The 23,015-nt window shown below is 40.8% G+C and overlaps 1 protein-coding gene across 8 annotated transcripts in view; it reads right to left on the reverse strand.

Moving 5' to 3' along the window:
* Positions 1-23,015, reverse strand: part of APBA1 (amyloid beta precursor protein binding family A member 1) — a 1,810,703-nt gene that overhangs the window by 483,486 nt on the left and 1,304,202 nt on the right. For all 8 annotated transcript variants that reach the window (XM_044064359.1, XM_044064355.1, XM_044064360.1 and 5 more), the window contains one exon: positions 17,476-17,550. In XM_044064359.1, the coding sequence (XP_043920294.1) occupies positions 17,476-17,550 (75 nt within the window). The remainder of the gene's footprint in view (positions 1-17,475; positions 17,551-23,015) is intronic.

Raw genomic sequence — 23,015 nt, forward strand, 5'->3', positions numbered from 1 at the left:
AACTTTTGCAGCTTATATAACTGACTTGAGAAATAAGGCTACAATGTGCAGATTTGGTGATTTAAGACATGAGTTGATAAAGGACAGGCTTATGTGTGGTATTAATAATGACATAGTAAGAAAGAGTTTGCTTTGAGACAGTTTTTTGACGCTGAATAAGGCTATTGAGATTTGTCAGATATACGAGCTTACAGAAAAGCACATAAGTATGCTTACAAATGAGAACAGCTGTGGAAGGCACAATGACAAAGCTCATGTTGATAGAATTCAGCATGTGGTTAAAAGAAACAGACCCAAGCACATGACAGCTACTGCAGGTTCTGTAACAGTCTCTGGGAAACCCCGAGTTCTTCCAGCAAATTCCAGAGCATGCTCAGTTTAGTATAAGGGTGAGTCAGCAAAGTCAAAAATGTGCCCCCACCTAGGTTCATAGTCAACTGTTGTAATTGTGGTGGAAATCACAAACCCAAAAGAGAAAAGTGCTCAGCTTTTGGTCAGCAGTGTCATTCTTGCAATAAGTGGAATTATTTCAAAATGTTTTGTAAATCAAATAAGGAACATTCTTTTATTAACAGAGGGCATTCCAAGAGGCAAATTGATCAAATAGAAAGCTGCAACCCTACTTTTTATGTTGATGGTGTCTGTGCTTGATGAAACAGCCAATGCAGTAGATACGTATGCAAAGAATGAGATCTTTTGTACTGTTTGTATTAGTGTGAGTCCTGTAGAACTCAAAGTGCAATGTTATGTCAGCAAAAATGTTTGCTTGAGTAAAAGCTGCAGAACTTGCTTTGACAAAGTGTGCAAAGTTTGTTGCTTATGGTGGTGAAGAAATTCAAACCAAAGGCTCAGTAGTGCTTTTGTGTTACTCAGCTGGGAACAGCTATGACTTGCAATTTCTCATACTCAAGAGACATTTACAGTCATTATTAGGCCTCATAGACGGTTTGAAAATGGGCCTGCTTTCATTTAATAAAGAAGTTCACCATGTAAGCTTGAACGGCAACAGCTCAAATTTCACCCAAACTATTTTTTCTAAGTATGCTGATATTTTTGTACACAAACTAGGCAAACTACCAGTTGTGTACTCCATGAAGTTAGACCCAGAGCTCAGCCCAGTTGTCAGAGAAGCACAGAAAGTTCCAGTAGCTATGCAGAGCAGAGTCAAAGCCGATCTAGACAAAATGGTGCAGCTAGGAGTAATTTGTCCAGTAGAAGAACCTACTGAAGGGGCATATTCCATGGTAGTAGCTCATAAGAAAAGCTCAGATGATGTCAGAATATGTATTGATCCAAGAGACTTGAACAAAGCATTAAAAAGACCTCATCATCCAAAATGCACAGTTGAAGAGGTTGCTGCCCTCGTGCCAAATGTTACTGTTTTCTCTGTCTTAGATGCAAAGAGTTTATTTCAGCACATGTTGCTTGACTGAAAATCTTCATTATTAACCACATTCAGTATGCCATTTGGAAGATACAGATTTCTGAGAATACCATTTGAGATAAATTCTGCCAGCGAAGTCTTTCAGCTTGCAATGGAGCAAATTTTTTCAAGCTATTCATGCGCTATTATAGTAGATGATATTCTAGTAGGAGGCAATGGTGAAGTCGAACATGAGAGAAACCTCAGGAAAATTCTGGAACGAACAAGTGAAGTGAATCTTAGGTTGAATCCTGACAAGTGCAAGTTCAGGCTAGGATAATTTACTTATGTTGGGCACTTGTTTACCAGCTCAGGCTTATAACCAGATCCTTCCAAGCAAACAACAGTTCTCTAGATGCCACCTCCAGACAATGTCCAAGCTCTGTGTTTTCTTGGCATGGTCAAGTATCTAGGCACGTTCATCCCAGATTTAAGCCAACTTTTAGCACCACTCAGAGAGCTCACATGCAAAGATATAATTTGGTCATGGTCAGAACAGTACCAAAGAGTATTTAATGTCCTGAAACAGAAAATTGCTAACCCAGCAACTCTCAGCTACTATGATGTTCACAAACCAGTTACTCTTTCCTATGATACTTCTAAGTTTGGTCTAGGTGCAGTTATTCTTCAAGAGGGTAGAACAGTAGCCTATGCACTGAGAACTCTTACCCTGGCCGAGATCTAGTACGCCCAGACTGAGAAAGAGATTTTGGCAATTGTATTTGCATGTTTGAAGTTCCAGGATTCTATTTATGGTCGACCTATCCAGATCGAAACTGATCACCAACCTTTAGTTACTATTTTGAGAAAGCCTATGCTAACAGCTCCAGCTAGACTGCAATGTATGATGCTCAAACTGCAAAAGTACAGTTCTAATCTTGTCTATACAAAAGGCAAACTTCTTTACCATGCTGATACCTTATCCAGATCACCCAGAAAATACAGTTGTGTACACTTACCATAAATGTAGATGTTCAAGTGTATTCACTGTTGCAGTCATCACATTTGGGGTTATCTGCTTGCAGTAGCTCTCATTCGGCCTGATTATCAAAGTCTTGGGTCCTGCATCGGTTGCTGTCTCATCTTCCATGTCGTCAGGTAGTCAGGGTTATAAAGCATGCAGCCACCGCCATTACATCAGTTTTTCTTGCACCAGATGTCAGGTGCCCCCCTAATGGGAAGCAATTAAATATATATACAAGGTTACACCTCCAACAAAAAAGCAAATACACCAAAAAACTTTAAGCCTAGTAAAAAGGAAAAGAGGTATAGCCAAAAGAAGTCAGGGGGGCTGGAGGGAGGGTAACCAGGACTGCAAAAGTGAATATACTTGAACATCTACATTTATGGTAACTGTACACAACTGTACTATTTTGTTCGTGTTTTACTGTTGCAGTCATCATATTTGGGTAGATTCCCAAAGCTAAGCATGGGAGGAGGAAATTAGACAGCATTAGGACCAGCTATAAGGTACTGCAAGACTGCAGTGGCACAGCCAGCTCTGGATTTAGAGAAAATTGGCAAATGGTAATGCTTGGTGAAAGTATGTACAGAACTCCAGGTAGCAGCTTCTAGGATGCCCCTGGTAGGGACACTTCTGAGAAAGGCTGTAGAGGTAGATGCAGCCCTGGTTGAATGTGGTCTTATCACCTGTGGGATAGGTTTTCCATTGTGCTTATAGCAGAAATGAATGCAATGGCCTATCCATTTAGAAATTATTTGTTTTGAAATGGCCTTCCCCTCTGCCCCTGCAGCAAATGCCACCAGCAGCTGTTCCGATTTCCTGAGAGGTTTAGTCCTGTCCAAGTAAAATCTAAGTTGTCTGTGCACATCTAAGGAGTGTAGTATATATTCCCCTTTGTTCTGTGGATTAGAAAAGAAGGTTGGTAAATGAATAGACTGATTAAGAGCCACACTGGATACTACCTTGGGCATGAAGGAGGGATTGGTCCTGAGGGACACGCTGTCCGCATGAAAGATGATGAAAGGCTCCACTGCCATAAGGGCCTGTAATTCAGACACCCTTCTTGCTGAAGTGATGCCTAAAAGGAAGGCTGTTTTCCAAGAAAGGAATTTCAACTCTGTACTTGCAGCTGGCTCAAAAGGAGGCAGAGTGAGTTTTTCCCAATACAAAGTTAAGGTCCAAGGCTGGAGTTGGGGCTCTCCTGGGTGGTCTTAAGTTTTTAGCCCCTCTGAGGAACTGCTCGAGCAGTGGATGAGAGAAGAGGGGTGGTTCTGTGTTGTAATAAGCTGAAACGGCTGCAGCATGAATTTCGATGGAGGAAAAGGAAAGGCCCTTGTGAAGCATCTCAGTTAAGTATTGAAGAATCTGAGGTAAATTGGGTGCTGCTTTGCCCATCCCCTGAGTTTGGCTCCAGGAACAGAATCTTTTTCCATTTTTCAGCATAACACTTTCTAGTATTAGGCCTTCTTGCCTCCAGAATGACATCCAACACTTGTTTACTGAGGGATGGTAATGGAGAGATCAGGTAATTAGCCAGGCTGCCAGGTGCAGGGTTTGAAGCTGAGGGTGCAGAATCTGGCCCTTCTGCTGGGACAGCAGGGTAGGGGTCTGAGGCAGGTTCCATGGTGCCAGCAGTGACACACTGCGCAAGAGGGGGTACCCAGTGTTGGTGTGGCCAGTCTGGTGCAATCAGTATCGTCCTTGGTTTGTCCTGTTTGATCTTTAGTAGTACCTTGGAGAGGAGAGGCAGAGGAGAAAAGGTATAAACTGACAGATTTTTCCAGGTGAAGGACAGGGCATCCACTTTCCAAGCTTGTTTGTGGGGAATCCTTGTGCAGAATTTGTCCAATTGGTAGTTTTGGGGGGAGGCAAACAGGTCTATATCTGGGCTCCCCCATTTGTTTATCAACATGTTGAATGTCTTTGGTTCCAGTTTCCACTTGTGTGGGTCCATGAGATTTCTGCTTAGTTCGTCTGCCAGTGTATTCAGCTTTCCTGGCAGGAATTGAGCCTGTAGGTGCACTTGGTAGCTCAAGGATGTGTTCCACAGAGCCATGGTTAGTCTGCAGAGAGGGTATGAGTGGGTTCCCCCCTGCTTGTTTATGTACCACATAACAGTGGTGGTGTCCGTCTTTACCATTAATTGTCCTGTAAGAATGTGGTCCTTGAAGGCTGTCACAGCATTCTGTGCAGCTAACATTTCTTTTTGATTGATATGCAGGTGCATTTGACTTGGGTTCTATTTGCCCTGAATGCCATCTGGGAAGTTGTGTTCAAGCTTGCTCCCAGGAATACAATTTGTTGGCAGGGTACAAGATGTGATTTATTTTCGTTTATGGTGTACAACAAAGAAGTTAGCACCTTTTGTACAAACGCCAGATGATTCAAAAGTATGTCCTGGCTTTCTGCCTGAATTACAGAATCGTCCAGGTATGGGTATATTTGAATATTTCTTTGCCTGCAAAATGCAATGACTGAAGCTAGGCACTTTGTGAATACCCTGGGCTCAGCAGATAAGCCAAAGGGCAGTGCAGAGAACTGATAGTGCATGTAGCCTGCTTTGAAGCGTAGGTATCTTCTGCAAGATTCACTGACTGGGATGTACAGGTAGGCTTCCTTTAAATCCAGTGTTGCCAACCATGCATCCTTGCTTAGCATTGGAAGCAACTGGTGAAGAGTTAGCATCTTGAATTTTGGGATCACCAAAAAAGTGTTTAGGATAGAGAGATCCAGGATAGGACGCCAGAAGTTGTCTTTTCTGGGCACCAGGAAAAGTCTTGAGTAGAAACCTTGTCCCCTTTCCTCTTCTGGGACAGTTTGAATAGCCCTTATACTTAATATAGAGAGAACTTGCTTTTGAGCCTTTGCCCACTGATTTAGGGGTAGATCTGGCCAACTGTTTGGGGTTGGTAAAGTGTGGAAGTGGAATCTGTATGGTAAAGTGTGGAAGTGGAATCTGTATCCTTGGGAAATTATATTTAAAACCTATTTGTCCTGGGTAATGAGTTCCCAGTTTTTTGCCTGCAGAGCAATCTTTTCCCCCTAAAGGAGCAGTCAGTTGAGAAGGGCTTGGAAGTTTTAAAATTAAGTAATTGAGGCAGTTTACCATAGGGGGGAGTCTTACTACTCCATGCTTTGGAAGTGATAGCCCCCCACTGCTTAGTCCTGTGCGTACCTTGGGACTGAAACCTGGGTGTTCTGCTGGTTCTGTGTTTGGACTGAGAAGGCCTGGAAGAGGCAGGAAAGGACCAATTCTTAAGAGGGCCAATTCCTACTAAATCTTGGAGGCTGTACTTGCAGAAAATCTTTAACAGTTTGCATAGATTTAGCTTTTCCCTCCATCTTTTTAAGTACTACTTCTGCTTTGTTGCCAAACAGGTGGTCCTGGTTTAAGGGAGCATCCAGCAATTTAGCTTTAACATGATGTGGTAAAGATTGCTCCTAAAGCCAAGCATGCCTTCTAAGTACAGTCCCAGTGACAGCAGCCCTGCAAGATGCCTCTGGTGAATTAAAACCACATTGCAAAGTATGTTTTCCAACTTGTACAGCAGAATGCATTAAATCCTGCAAATCCTTATTTTCAGCACAGTCAGGAATCAACATAATTTTCTGTTTAAGCAATCCAATAATATGCTGCTGATACTTTAACATATGAAACTGGCAGTTTAAGGCCCTAATGGCCAAGGTTACAGAAGTGTATCTTACCCCATCTATCCAGCACCCTGGAATCTCTATAAGCAGGGGTAGGATTTTTGGCAGTAGTAGCCTTAATGCCCTTGGGTCCCTGTGAAATGGTTTTAGGATCCACAGTAGGATTTTTAAAGAGGAACTTGTGAGAGTCAGGAACCCTGTAATATCTATCTGGTTTTCTGTGAGAAGGAGGTAAGGAGTCTGGGGCCAAGCTAGATTCCAAAAAGGCATCATCAACAATGTCCAGTACAGGGGGGATAGCTAAAGGCCTGTGTTGGAGCAGGAGTAAGAAGTCCCTAAGCCTCTTTTTAGAATCAGAGTAATCCTAGCTTTCCCAGAGAAAATGCTCCCTAAGAGTATGCAAGGTTTCACCAAAAGAGAAATCCTCTGGAGGGGAAGCAGAGAGAATAGAGTCCTCTGCATCAGAATCCTCATAGGTAGATAAGGGTAAATCCTGGTCATCAGAGGAAATAGAAATTTCAGAATCCCTGATCAGAAGAATAATAAGCAAATTCAGTCCTAGGTCTCTTAGGGGGGGAAGGTTGGCTTCCCCTGATTAAAGTAATAAGGTCTTCAGTCATTCTTATCATTTTTTTTCTTGGCATAGAGGCCTGACCATGCAGTCTGGGCGTCGGTTTTCTAGGCATGGATCGAGTTTTAGGCCTTGAAGAAGATGGCGTCTGTTTAATATGCAAGTCAGTAGGCCTGAATACACCCTCAGAAGCCGGTGCCTGCACAGCAGCTCCGGATCCATCCAAGGTGGAGACATCTGCAGGTTCCACAGTTGAAGCATCTCTCGGCATACCGGACTCCGAATGGGTCTCAGTAGTGGCCTCCGAATCTGAAGTACTGGGTGTCAGGGGCTGCGAAAGCATCTCACTGAGTACCGGCGAACTGGCGACTAGCTTAGACGAAGCGTCGTCGGCAGCTTTGGACCTAGGTGGCCTGTCTCTGTCTTTATCTTTGCATTTATTCGGAATGTTGGTAGTCGGGTAGCTTACCGAAGCCGTATCTGAGTAATTGAACTGAGTACCAAAACATTTAGAAGTGTAAATATACTGACGACAAACAGTTCATTGCTTAAATAAGACACAAAACCGACAGCAAGGTACGTCGTGTTCAGGGCCTAGGCGAGGAATACAGTACGCATGAAAATCTTTATGAGGTATTTGCCTTCCACAAGAAATACAATTATTGACTTTTATTGACATTGGTTTAGAGCAAGAAAAAGTTTCCCCACCAGGGTACTTAGCTTTAGTTGAAGACTTTGGTTCTGAAACTCGAAAATTTCAGGAGTCGGCTGACCGGCACTTGCGAACTGCTTCTGCTTCAGGCACTGCACGGCAAGAAAGACTGATGTAATGGCATCGGCTGCATGCTTTATACCCCTGACTACCTGACGTCATGGAAGATGAGACAGCAATCGATGCAGGACCCAAGACTTTGATAACCAGGCTGGCTGAGGGCTACTGCAAGCAGATAACCCCAAATGTGATGACTGCAGCAGTGAAACATGAAGAACATCAGCATAACAATGAGAAACTTGATTTTGAGGTCATGGAAATTGTTCTTCCACGTGTTCTGATGAGCTCAGAACTCACACAGCTTCAGATCCAGTTCTCCAGAAGCTCAAACACTTTATCAGTCGAGGATGGCCTTCAAAGCAATCTTCTTTGCCAGCAGAAGTTCTACCATATTTTCCATTCAGAAATTAGATTTTTGTCAGACAATGGTATCATCATAAAAGGTCCCAAAATGATTGTTCCAAAATCCTTGCAACAAGAATATATGAAAATCTTGCATTGTGGCCACCCAGGCTGATTCTAACAAAAAGGCAAGAAGTCTAATATTTTGGCCTTCCATGTCAAGAGATGTTGAGAAAGTACTTTCATCTTGCTCAGTATGTAATAGTACAAAGCCGCATCAACAAAAAAAAAAAACACTTCAGTTAAGCCAGATTACTGAACTACCTTGGTCGACAGTAGCCACAGATATCGTTGAGTGGAATGGTCAGCATTACTTAGTGTTAGACTTTGACTGGTTTGAGACTGACCTATTTCCCAACCTAACTTCCAGTACTGTCATTATGAAGTTAAAGCAACATTTTTCTGTCCATGGTAGTCCGCACAGAGTTATTACTGATAATAGTACACAGTTTTCAAGTCAGCAATTCAAGAAATTTGCAGAAACATGGGAGTTTGTTCATATTAAGAGTAGTCTTGAATACCCTCAGTCAAACGTCTTGGCTGAATGTGCAGTTCAAAGTGTAAAACAGCTGTTAGAGAAATCCAGACATGACAATAGCAATGCTTTTCTAAACTTGTTAAATCTCAATAACATTCCCCGTGATAATCATCTTGGTTCACCTGCCAGAGACTTATGTCAAGACAAATCAGAACCACACTACTAATCAGCAGTAGTTTACTGGTTCCATGCGTCAAAAATAACAAAACAGTAAAAAGCCAACTGTTGAAAAAGCATTGGTCCTAGAAGTCTTACTATGATAAAACCAGCAAACCACTCAGTTCATTGAAAAAAGGGGAGATGGTGAGGATGCAGATGTCAAAAGGTTTTGATCTCATCAGATTTGTGAAAAGTTTGTGTCAACAGCCAAGCTCGTACATTGTGGAATCACAAGGAGTGGAATTCAGATGAAACTGGAAGCATTTGTTACCAATGTCCGAATCAGTGTTACAGCATCTTGCCTGTGACAAAGACTAGTTCTCAGTGTGACTTAACCAATGTTCCTGTTCCAGAAAACATTCTGTCAGCAATCCCCATTCCTGTGAAAATCCCTGAGACTCCTCCAGCAGAATATTCCCCAATGACTGTCCCTGCTGCTAAACCCAGTCCTAACTATTATGTCACGAGATCAGGTCACATCTCGAAACCTAGTTCCAGATACATGGCAAACTGGACATGACTGCTGTTTTTCTTTATTAGTGTCTGTATAACTGCATGCCTATTTAAACGTCATTGTTTATATGAGACAACTCAGTAAAGAGGGAGGATGTAGATCAGAATGTGTGATATACTTTTAAGAAGCTTTCTAGTAAGTCAGCACATGCATATAAGTACTGAGCACATGCAAGTAAGAGCACCATTTTGAGTGAGCAGCCAGAGTGTGAGCATGAAAGTATGTAGTCAGTCAGTTAAATAGTTTAAGTTTAATGTCCTGCCATCCATCCTGATGTATTTGTATACAATAAACTACTTAACACCCAAGCCTCAATGTAATGCACATAAGAAGACCAACAACTCTGGCATGAAATGCCTCTTTTATTATACGTTCTATTGTTAATTATTTAAATGCTGTGCAGTGATGGATTTGACTAACTACTTTGTGGTTGCTTCAAGCCATGACTTTTGATTTGTGGCATCTTAAAGTTGAAAAGTAATATTGTTTTTCTAGAGAAATATATATGATTTTGTTTTTACTTCTGATGTAATACTAACTCAGTAAATACATATTTTACACTTGTGCTGTATACTACTACCTGCACAAAAATCACAGATCCCCATGGAACACTATAATGCAGTACGGCAAACAATAACAGTAAAATGACTATGCATTTCTACTTCTAAAAGGTAGTGTTTAAAGTTCCTTAGGCATTTCTGGATTAAACATTCAGTTAGCTATTCTTTGAATCTCAGATACAAAATCTAAGACTGGCTATCATTAGGTATATAAATGCAGCTGAATGCTGAATTTGACCTACCCTTTGGTTGCTTCATACCATGGCATTTGAGCTTTGACACTTAACATCTGAAAAAATTCATATATGATTTTTACTTCTTATAAAATGACAAATCAGTAGAGATATATTCTGGACCAGTGTTGCATTCTTCATTTTTAGCAGCAGTTGTATACCATCACCAGTGGACATTGAGTATAATGCAAGTCAGACTGTGATAGGGAAAGTCTATGAATCTTTGCATCAGTACCTGTGTATAAAAAACAATATGTAATTTACGTTTTAATAGCTCATAACAACATTTCAAAGACAGTCAGACAGAAAATGCAGTTAACTCTGCAATTCTACTCTGAAGGATTCAACTGCAGCTCAGTGATGAATTTTACCCAGCAACTTTGGCTGCTGCAGAATATGACATCTGAGCTGTTTCATGTTTCAGCTGAAAACAAATCTTTTTTCTCTCCCCTGGGAGAAATGTATGTGATTTTTACCTCTGATGTGGTGCCAACTAAGTAAAGATATAGTGTGAATCTGTGCTGCATTACTCATCCTGAGCAAAACATACATTACATCTTCTGTGGAATCCCAGTACACTGCACAATGACAGACTGCAGTAATACTATAACTGCATGTCCCTAAGTTTAAGGAGCAGTATATCAAACCCTTCCAACAATCCTTGATAAACCATTCAGAGAATTATCCTTGGCCGCTCAAGTACAAAATGGAGAATGCATCTAGTGTAGTTCTACCCTGAGTGACTTAAAGACAGTTCATTGTTGTTTTTGACTCTATGACTTGACTGATTTAAGCCAGACCTATTGAGTCATTGCATGTTATCAGTAAAAAAAATGCTTGTTCTGGAGAAATGCACATTTTTTTTACATCTAATAAAAGGGCAACACTGTAAAGATGCACTGCAGATACAGGATATACTTTATCTACCAAAAACAGAGTTTAATTCTTGAGAAAGCAGTGTGTGACCAAACCACTGATTATATGATAATCCTTAAAAAACACAAACTTAGAGCAACTATCGTTTAGTCTCAAACCACTGATTATACCATAACGACATCCCAACTATCCACTATGATGGAATCATGAAAGAAGAGCTAAGCACATCACAGTTTTCACTCAACTGCAGTCAACAAAGTCAGTTTTTATTGACCTAACCAAAGTATTAAAATCCATATACCTTCCTACTAAACCCTTTGTCCACCTTAAACTTTACTACATTAACATTAGAGTAATTTAAAAGCTACCCATCTTATAGAAATTTTATAATATGCTGTGAAAACGTCAGCTACTGCTAAAGCACTGTGTCCTGAGAAAAGACTAAATCTGACAGTTCCCTTGATATTACTGTTATATTTACACAGAAGGCATTCGTCTAAACACTAAGCCAGTTTGTTGTGTGTGATCATTCTGGTAGTAGAATAAACTATCATAAAAAGGTGGAAAGACCCTCTTCCCCCAAACATGGATGATTGCTATGCAAGTACCTCTGTCCACTCATCCATTTTCTAAATCAGAAATCAGAAATATTTTATTGATCACACAGGAAACTGCTTATGTTACAACTACACAGATAAACACAGACATAATCAAATACATATGTTACATAATAAAATATAACGGATACTATACTCACTTATGTTACCCCACATATATAACAGCAATGCCTGCCATAGGTACAATGTTGACCATAGCCAATGTATTAGATGAGTTTGATACCACATATAGTAGTGACATGAAAGGGGGAGGCTTATAAGCACCAACACTAGGATATGGGGTATTGCACATTACAATACTTTAACTAAGGTATAGTATATTGCACAAAGGATAAACCACTTATCCTAGTGAGGACACTGCTAACAAGTTTTCCTTATTCCAAGAAAAAACATCCAGTTTCTCCTGCAAGATGTCAAGGCATTCCCCAGGCTAAATGAGAAATGTAATCTCCTCAAATCCTGATGGGTCTGCTTGATGACTCCAACCAGAGGACTATGTCTGGTATACCCCTCCCAAGAGAGGTGTCCAGGGAGCATCTTCACAAAGTACCCAAGACATCTTAACTGAGCCATCTCAATGCTAAGGTGAAGTGTCTCTAGAACAGGATACATCCAGATTTCTGAGCTCTTCAGTATGTCATGAAGGAACCTCATTTCCACGTTTTTTAATCTGTACTCTCATCTTTTCAGTCAATGAACAATGTTCATGATCACAGGTAAGAATGGGGACACAGATTGACAGTACAATCCAGTACACTATTTACAGTACTTCCACATCGCACCCATCCTCTGGTCAATCTCAACAGCTTTCTATCCTCACTCGTGAACCAGACCCTCAGGTACTTAAACTCTTCTTCTTGTGTTAGCTGCTTTCCCCTCACCATAAGGGAGCCGCCCATTCTTTTGCAGGAGAGAACAATAGTGACCTCACATTTACAAGTGTTGATTCCCATCCTACCTGCTTCACCCTCAGCAGCAGATCACTCCAGTGCATGCCAGCAATCACAGCCACTTGAGCTGAAAAAACATCACCTTCAGACAACAGAGAAGCAACTCTTATATCCCTAAACTGGATGCTGTCCACACCTCATCTGCAGCCAGATTTCCTGAAAGTCATGAACAGGAGGGGAAATGTGGCACATGTTGGTGTCCTGCATCCACCTTCAACGTATTTGACTTAAAACCAGGAATGTAGACATAACCTTCCCAATGTAAATACAGGGAATGAACGGTATGCAAAAGCAGCATTATAGCCTTATAGTGCTGCTGTACCACCCACAATATAGTCTGTGATACTCCTGCATATGCTTTCTTCAGGTCCACAAAACACATACATATAGAAATGATAAACAACCACGACTTCTCAAATGTTTGTGAAAGAGTAAAAGAGTTGACCAACAAAATCTGCATTGTTCTTCCTGAATTAAAGGTTTGACTATGGGACAAATTCTTCTTTCCAGGACCCTGATGTAGACTTTTCCAGGCAGGCTGAAGACTGTGATACTTGAAAAACTGGAGAATATCCTCCTAGCCTCTTTATATAAATGGGGACCAGCACCCCCAGTCTGTTAATCCAGAGGTACCATCCTATTCTTCCATACAACACTCAAAAGGTGCATTAACCGTAATAGCTAGACTTGTGCCTTGTTGCTTCAGATTTTTTTTTTTTTTTAATTTTTTAGCCCCTTTGAACAAAATGAACTTCTGCAGGGATTTTTGCTTTTCCGTCCTTACACCACTCCAGATTGATGAATTTGTCCCAGACAGAAGGGTCCTCCCACCTTTCAGGGCAGCCAGGACATTAGCAGTATCCACTGGAAGGAGGGTGGAGAGAGCAAGGCATTCTGTGTCAACCACTCCTGATTGCAAGGAGGTTTTGTATGCCTTAAACTTCTCCAAGAGGAAGTGTGTGCAATGACATACACTTATGTTGATGAATGTACCCAACCATGACATGCTCAAACCTACCCCTCCATCTGTATATATATATATATATATATATATATATATATATATATATACACACACACACACACACACACACACACACACACACACACACACACACACAGATTGCATGACAGTAGTGCTCTATCTAACCTCTTCTAGAGAACAGCATTAAGCTGTAAAAACCCATGCCCTCCCTTTAACATAGGGGAGATTGGTGTCAGCCTCTCAAGCCTCCTCCTGCGACCAGTTCTACAGCTTCCTAGGTCGCAAATTGATCCCAGGTTATCAGCACTACAGGTGGACCCACTGCCTCTATGCTAATTGGATGGCATCTGCTTTAGCATTTCTGGCTGGATCTCATCCACTTCTGCAGTCTTATCACAGTGACCTCATCTACAGAAGCTGATACATTCTTACCAGCTGCTTCCTTAGAGAAAGGCATGTCCACCACATACACCACATTTAGGAGTTCCTGAGAGTGATCCTTAACACTAACATAGTGAGGTCACTTCTTGAGGTCAGTATTTCTTCCATCCCATAATATTCTTGATCACTTGGCCTTACGCCATTAGCCAGATGTCTCCTCTGGAGTACATTAGGAACGGTCTGTACACAAAAAATTCCCATTTAAGACCGGGAAGCCATTATCTAAATTCACCACTCTCTGGAAGAGTGCATTGATAATACGTTGTTTATTTCAGGGGGTGTCCTCTAGCATAATAAACCTTGATAACACTATAACAAGAACAGTGCAACATGTTTCAATACTTGTTGCCATCACTCAAGACATCACATGACCAGATGTTCCATTTATTACCACTGGTTGTGAGCTGATAAGATAGTTGCAGATATGTATTTAATTTTGTGAACATGTAATGTGTATGCTCTTTAAATAACTCTTACAAAATCATGTTAAAAGTTAAATGCATTGTAGTTGTAAGTTTGTTTTTGTAGAGAATGATGAGCAACATTATTGAAAATTAAAGTGCAAGGACTGCTAATTACAAAGAATCATCTGTCTTGAAGAAACATTCATTTTAAACTAACTAGTGTCTTTCTGCCTATTAACAAGAATATACAAGACAACAGAAATAAGGAGAGTGTTTTATCACTCAGGTGATAGTAACAGTTACTGTCTGCATCCACATTTCCAAACAGGGGTCCAGGGAAGTAAATAGTGTGGGAAATAAATAGCCAAAAAATAGCCAGGGAATTGCTATGGCTAGGCTTGTATAGGGCTGATAGCCTAGTACCAACCTATGAATCATGTACCTGCTTCAGGTAAAACCTGAATGGGCAGTGCAATTCCAGGGTCTGAACTGATCTCTTGAGACTGATTTCTGCATAAATGAATATAACAACAAAGATGAATGGCCTGCTTAGGGGAAAATAAAAAGAAGTTTTGCCTTATCAATGACACATTAGTCAAGAGTCACTTAGTTAAAAAAAAAAAAAAAACTTGTAGACTAGTTTACATACATCTACTTATTGCAAACACAAGAAAGCACATACACAAACACCCGTCATTTGCTCACTTCTCATGTCTAAGCCCATAAAACCTTTTTTTTTTTACACAGAGAAAGCCTTCCACACCCCTCTGCAATGTCCCACACACTACACCAACACTTGCATCTCCAACTATAAGACTGCACATACTTTGGAGTAAGAGACACTTGGGACACAGATTCACATATATAGCCATCTTGTACAACCTTCACAGAGCTCACACTCCTCTGCTATCCACCAGAAAGTGAACCATCCAGGTCTCCACCTTGGTATGAAGATCCCAAAAGGTTTCTAAGTGCCAATATTTAAACCCTTTTTTAGAGAAAAGTCCAAATGGTAGCACTGTGTTCTGAAAGAAGTAGCCACCTAGAGGAAAGCCCAAATTATACCACGGTGTACAGAAAGGCCCCGTCAAGAACAAATCAAAGAATTTCTTCTACGGACTCCAGATTTTGACATGTCAGAAGGCATTCAAGTCTCATAGCACCATCCTGGCACCCTATGGCAGCAAAGCATTCCTGATGGCCATCATCTGTTAATGGAAGCACCTCTTCAATACGCTGAAAGCCACAATGACACAGAAGACTTCTGTCCACTACTGAGCCAGAAAGAGGAAGGAATACAACTGTTGGCCTCATTCTGAAGGAGAGAGAGATAGCCTCTCCCAAGAGATTTGTCGAGACTGCCTGTTACCCGAGTGGGACACTTTCTGGCAGAGGATATAAAAAGCTGAGGCATGATTATCTGTGACCATATGCCAAGTCTAGTGATCCTTAATGAAGGTTCTACAACCTGGAGAAAACTCAAATAACTGGCCCTACAGACAATCCCAGATGGCGGTCAGGGTTGTGACTTGCTATGTCACAGTAATCATGTTCTTGGAACGCTCACCCACTGGTAGCTCAAAATTCAAAACAGTACATTCTATTTAAATGAAAAATAAACATCCCAACTGTAGTACAAGCAAAGTCTGACACTCTTTGCACATATTTTCTGCTGAGGGATTTCACCCCCCGTACCTCCTAAAATGGGGGGGGGGGGGTTCTGCCTCATACCTTTGCTATCTAAAATAAATCAAATCTGATGTGACTGTACCTGAAAATATGAGTATTTACAAAGTACAGTTTTGTACCTACCATAAATGTAGATGTTCGAGTGCCAATACAGCTGCAGTCATAACAGATGGGTTCTCCTGCCGTCAGGTGGGTCCTCGGTCGGCCGAATTCCAAAGTCTAGGTTCAGACTTTTTATATATATCCCCAGATGCTCTCAAATTTCAATATCGACAAAGACAATTGCACAACAGTCCTTCCAACGTCAACAGGGACCCTTTTGTATAACTTGGCTTACAATGGAGGGAAAAAGACCACATGATACTCAACTTCCATCCTTCATGGGGGGGGGGGGTCCTGGGAGGTTGGTGAAGCCTGAAAGAAGGGGCTGCAGGAAGCAGAATGGGATTTGCTACAGCTTATTTCCACGTCCAGGGCTTATCACTCAAATCATGTGAAGGATAGCTAAAGGAGTGTTAAAGACAGATTACATGACCTACACCTTAAGGGAGGCCAAGCTCAGCATGTACATGATTAAGCCTGTGTCCATTTTTACACTACAGCCAAAACTACACTGTGCTGTAATTATATTTTTAACTTTAGTGCTGGACATATTATATGCTTGAAGCCACATTTTTTTTTCATTTTACTTTAGTATTCAACTTCATTTCACTTTCTGCATACTTAATAAGTACTAGGAATCAAATTAACTCAGTTGGCTAGTGCTGCAGATAGGTTAATTTTATTTAACTGCTCTGCAGAATGTAATTTAAGTTTATTCATTTCAGTTTCGCCATCTCTTACTAAAATACTTATATTTGTTCTGGTTCCTTTTCTGCTTCCTTTTCCTATAACATTTTGGCAAATGAATGAAAAATTGCCTTAAAAATAACAAATGCAAGCTTGTATGAAGACCATAACCACGTTTATTACACAGTTGTAAGAATATCTCGACCAAAAACAGTATGACTAATGACCAATACGTTGAATGTGAGCTCAGCAACTGTTCAATAAAAGCCTTGAGTCCAAAAGAAATAAGAAAGCCTTGGTTACACTTCAGCACAAAGATGACACTTTCCTTACCTGTTAACAGTACATTAGGCATATCCTTTAAAAATGAATTTAAAGCACATTTTTATAATGATACAGAAACATCTTGTTGGTGACAACGTGTCATGAAAGTACTCCTAAATTATATATTTAGAATAACTACTGTGAAATCATAGCAATATCTCACGATCATCTAAAAACAAGTCCACTCAGAATCTTACAAGATAGACTAATACAATAACACAAGAGTGGTATTTGTTTATTTTACATTTACTATAAACCAACATGGAACATGTTAATCTGAATAGATATTTCTGATAACTACAATTAATTAAAATACAACATCATTATTCTGAGTTGCCAAGATACGATCACTAAATAAGTTACACAAAAGAAATTGCCCGTTCTGCAACACAATTTGTAATCAGAATGTGTGTATTAGTCGGCGTTCAAGACAGCTTTGTGGTCTTTAAACCTGCAAGTGCTTTATTTTACAGTGTCATACAGACACTCCCAACCACTGCCTTATGAAGTTACTAAGACAGCACTATTCAGTGGGTCATCTCCCAAAAGGCAATATGCCTACTTTTATGGCTATGTATGCAACAGTGAGCTAGAAACCTTCAATCTGGATTACCTCAGATCTCCTCAGGAGTGGCACATTAGAGTCTTCAGCATGGTGATTTTCAGCTTCACTGCTGTTCCAGTAGCCCTGGAAGAAATCAAAGGGATGTCTTAGAAACCATTCTTCAAATTAGAAAACATGAAAGAGTAAGCCAGTTAAATTATTCAAATGCATTACGAATTGCTCATTGCAACAAAACAGAAGATTACACGTCTCACTGGCTCAAATTTTAAAAAATGGAACATTCTACTCTATTCCACAAGCAGCTTTAGAAATAATGAATGACAGAAAATCTCCATTTCTTAAGTTTCCTAACAAATTAAAAAAAAGCATAGTAATTTCTTCCAACATATGAAAACTCCTTAATTTCTAGCAATTCAGTGCCTGACTAGCATCAAAATAAAACAGTTCTGCTAACTCACCACATTTAAATAAAGATTGTCAAGAAACTGTACTCCATTATAAGACATCTCATCATAGAATATGGCTAATTCAAAGAAACCAACACTAGATGCTCCATCCATGGCAATTGCTCTAGTCCTCTCTTTAAAACTTCAGAATGTGCTACAAAGATTTTCATCCACACAGCCTTGTTTTAAATGAATTTGTGGTTCCCCAAAGTAAACTATTTAAATGTTTCATTAACAAGCATTTATATCATTCAAAAGGTAGGAATTCTAGTAAGCAACAGAATTTCAGTGCTCCCCTAAAATCAAATGGCTCACAAAGTAGATATAAAATTAGATAAACTGATACCACCAATAAAAACACTCAAATCCTTAAATAGAATGAAAGAACGAGAGACAGAGGTAAAAGAAAACAGAATACTTAACACGAGCAACTTGTACTGCTTTTACCAAAAGAAGAATACTGCCTGGGTGGTGCTGCATTCATAAGGGTATGGCACAAAGGAAGCAATGACTGATATATCAGTACAGCAGCATTATAGGACAGAGAGAAATGGTAAACGTGCAGTTAAATGGTTTTCTAATTAAGGGAAAGGGTGACATCAGCAAAAGTAATGTATATACTGAGGGAGGAAGGTACTGTGTGGCACATTAGAGGCAGAGTAAAGCATTTCAACTCATAAATGGTTGTCTGCAGACCATGCTTCTCAAAGAAAACAAAGAAAAATAAAAGACCACTCCGAATGTCAGAAAACATGACAGGCACACTGCTGAAGGGGGAGACAGCAATATCTACTGTGCCAGTGTGTCGTCCCCTGAACTGACCACCAAATGATGTGGATCACAACAAACACAACTACAATAAAAATAAGAGTGGTGGGCTTCAGTAAAATGAAAGAATACCTGAAGAAACATTAGGCAATAAACTAGAAGAGAAGGAAGAACAGCTGAGAGGGATTAAGTATGCCATCATGGTGGTTATAAATGTTAGTGGAAATCAAGTCAATAAAACAAAGAAAAAACACAACCACAACATTCTTTTTTAATACGAAGCACAGAAAGTTAAGATAAAAGGATTTTATTCAAAAATGTACTTTAACATAGGTAGTACAGGAGAGACATGACAGTGTTACAGCATTTGGAAGAAAGCATGCAAGGCATTTGAAAAAGAATCACTGCAAAATAGAGGAAATTGTAATCAAGACTAGTAAGATGGGACTGTTAAACCTTTTATAATTACAGTAAAGCGAAGTAAAACAAAACAAAGCCTAAAATGATTTAACCAACAAAAGGATTTGTGGACAAACAATACCAGTGTAGAGGATAAAGTAATTAAGCTATTTCTATACGTAGAACAAGTGGTCCTTATATGGCAACTACTAAGTGTGTTTCTATGGCACACAATGTTAACAATCTGAGGAACGCAGCCATACGTGCAGTTACAAAACTGCTCAGTGAAGGATGGAATAAACCTCCATCTGGATTACCAGTGAGAAATAAACAGATATTCTTGCATTCTAAAATGTCCATGCATATGACATAAGGGGTCTTGCTCTCCTTTTTAAACCCAGGCCAGCCCATTATTAGTGCAGCCACAGCTCTCCATTCAGTGAAACACTTGCCAGCAGGAATCTATCCAGTACATTCTCTTTTATGAATACAGTTATGTTACTTCTACATCTCCTTGTCTTCAGATATCTAAACAATTGTGATGTACAGTCAAAACAGCCGTTATCATGAGGTGCACTGGTCTTACCTTAGAAATGCTGCTTGATGTCTGTCATCATAAGACCAAAACCTGCTGAAGAGGTGCTTAAAATCTCAATGCGTATTAGCAAACCCTTAAGAAGCACATGGCAGGGAGCTTAGAAATCTTGCCTTTTCATCTACATCTACTTCTCATAGGCAGAAGCTGCATCTTACTAAAATCATTTCTCACTGACCTTTGTTAGGTGTGGTGGGTAGAAAGAACTTCTCTATGAAAATTAGTCTTTCTATCAGTGTCCATCACATGGGTCAATAACATGTTTATAATACAAAACTATATGGAAGAAAAAAGTAAAGGCTAAGAAATGAATCTCGACCATGTTACACTTTAGGAGATCTCATAAGTAAGTCACAGAAAGGCAATTTCCACTGTTGTGGTAGGTGTCAGAGCAACTGCAAGTGTCCGCAATACCAGGAACAGAACCACTGTTCCTGCCAAAGTGGCATTCGGGCAAATGTAAGGATTCCCCAAATACCTCTGTCAATTATCCTCTGTTAGTGGTAAAACAAGACATGCCCCCTAGCCAAAAATAAGGGAAGGTACTGCTCCTAACAGAATAATAAGTTTTAAGCAATGTCCCCTAAAACCAAAATGAGAAACATATATGCAGTACAAAACTGCTAAACGAGAATTATTTAAATCTTTACTAGTAGTTACTGTAATGTTTCATGTAGTTTTACTATAAATTTAGTGCATTTCAGTCCACAAATCAGAATAAAACATAGTGAACTGCAGCAGCAAATGGTAAGAATATGAGTCAGCCTCTAGCTACAATTTATATGCAAACTTTGAACAATGGGTAACGGGAAGAAAAACAAAAGAGACAGACTGCGAACCTTTAGGCAAGTAGCAGCAGGGCATCGAAAAAGAATAGTTATGCAAGACCTTACCATAACCATAGATGTCCTTCTCTTCTATGTTGCAGTATTCATAACAGTAGGGAGTAGCTGCCTGCAGCCCCACCGTCCGGCCAGTATACCACAGTCTTTGCCATGGAGGGCACTTGTGATGTCGGCTACGAGGGCCATAAACCGGCGTTAGGTATAAAGGTGACATCTGCACATACCCTCCTCAGAATAGTTTCTGCTGCATATACTAGTGCCCCTGACGTTTTTCAGGAGGGTCCTAACTGAGACCCTTAGACTTACATGCCTGCTACAGCCAGGGCAGTAATAAGATTACATAGGCAGAGACTTGGGGGAAGAAGATAGCCACAGGTGTTCATAAAATACCTGCTATAGCAGAAGCAAGAAACAGGGAGTAGGAGGGTAGGACTGAATACTGCAACATAGAAGAGAAGGACATCTATGTTTATGGCAAAGTCTTACACAACTATTCTATATCCTTCTATTCTGATGTTGCAGTATTCATAACAGTAGGGAGAGTACCAGAGCTTTAAGTATGATCCTGGGAGGAGGAAGAGTTTCTGTGCTCCAGGAGACCCTGTAGGATAGTTCTGGAAAAACCGGCTCTAGCATGGGATGCCATGTCCAGCTTGTAGTATTTGGTGAAGGTGTGCACTGAGGTCCAAGTGTCTGCCTCTAAAATAGAAGGGGAATCAATTCCTTTGAAAAAGGCAGAAGAAGAGGCAGCTGCTCTGGTGGAATGTGGTTTGATACTGCCGTGTAAGGTTTTCCCATGGTGGGAGAAGCAAAATGAGATGGACTTGGAGATCCATGAGACAATGGTTTGCTTAGATACAGCTTTCCCTAGTGCTCTGGGATGGAAGGAAACAAATAACTGTTCTGATTTCCTGATGTCTTTGGTTTTGTTCAGGTAATATCTTAGCTGTTTGTGCACATCCAGAGAGTGAAGGGTCCTTTCTGAAGCATTTTGAGGATGGGGGTAGAAGACCGGTAGGTTAATGGTTTGATTCAACGACAGTTCACTAATTACCTTGGGCATGAAGGAGGGGTTGGTCTTGAGTACCACACTGTCCCTGTGAAAAACTAGGTAGGGGGATGTGGCCATCAAGGCTTGGATCTCTGAAACCCTCCTGGCAGATGTGAGGGCAACTAGCAAAACTGTTTTGAATGTACAAAGTTTCAGAGAAGCAGAATGTGCTGGTTCAAAAGGAGACAGTGTTAGCATTTCTAATGCAAAGTTTAGATCCCACTAAGGAGGGATGGGTTTCCGTGGGGGTTTGATGTGGAGGACTCCTCTTAAAAAGAGTTTGACTTCCAGTCTGGATGCCAGGGGAGGTGAAATGGGCAGAGATGGCAGACAAGTGGACTTTGATTGAGGAATATGTCAGTCCTGTTTAGAGTAGCTCACACAAGTAGGACAGGACCTTAGGGATGGAGGTAGTGAGGGGGTCCTGTTTGTTCCTATGACACCAATTGGAGAATCTGAGCCATTTAGCCACATTGTTTCTCCTAGTGCTGGGTTTTCTCGCCTCCTGCAGAACATTAAGTACATCCTCTGAGTAAAGGTGTCTGTAAGGGATCAGGATTCTATCACTCATAAGGTCAGTTTTAAATTGTTCACCTGCGGGTGTAGCAGAGACCCCTTGTTCTGTGTGAGCAGGTCTATCCGGTGGGGTAACCTGTGGCGATTGCCCTTGGCTAGAGAAAAAAGGAGGGGAAACCAATGCTGTCTTGGCCAAAAGAGGGTCACCAGTAGGATTTTTGGTTTGTCCCTCTGAATTTTCAGGAGGACTTTCTGGATCAGAGTGAAAGGGGGGAAGGCATACAGGAACATCCTCCCCATGAAAAGGAGAAGGTATCCACTTTCCACGCTTGTGGGTGTGGGTTACTTGTGCAGAAGTTGGGCATCTGCCTGTTGTCTGGGGAGGCAAAGAGGTCTGCTTGTGGAATACCCCACCTGTGTATCAGGTCTAGGAAAACCTCCCTCTGTAGCATCCATTCGTGAGAGGGGGCTGAGGTTCTGCTGAGTGTGTCTGCCATCGCATTCTGTAGAGAGGGGGATATACATAGCCAACAGGTGTATTCTGAGGGCGTCTGCTAGATTCCAATTCTGAATGGCCAGTCTGCATAGAGGGTATGACCTGGTCCCTCCTTGTTTGTTTATGTACCACAGAACTGTCATGTTGTCTGTGATTACCTTTAAGGTTCCTGGCAGGATAGAGGGTTGGAATGTTAGTAGGGCTAACAGCAAGGCTCTCATTTCCTTGATGTTGATGTGGTCTTTTACTCTTAGAGTGGATCATTTGCCTTGTACTAACAGGTGTTGTTGATTTGTCTGCAACACTGCCCCCCCATCCTAGGTCTGAAGCACCGGTGTAAAGGCACTGAAGTGGAGCTAGGGTCTGAAGGTGGAGCCCTGGGTTGGTCTGTATTGCAAATATCCACTATTGGATCTCCCACTTTAAGCAAGGGAGGAGTGGGAGGGGCACATCCAAGGGTTGGGAATGTTGG

Source organism: Protopterus annectens, chromosome 2.part2 (assembly GCF_019279795.1).
Source record: "Protopterus annectens isolate FY-2018-M chromosome 2.part2, PAN1.0, whole genome shotgun sequence".
Lineage (NCBI taxonomy): Eukaryota > Metazoa > Chordata > Ceratodontiformes > Protopteridae > Protopterus > Protopterus annectens.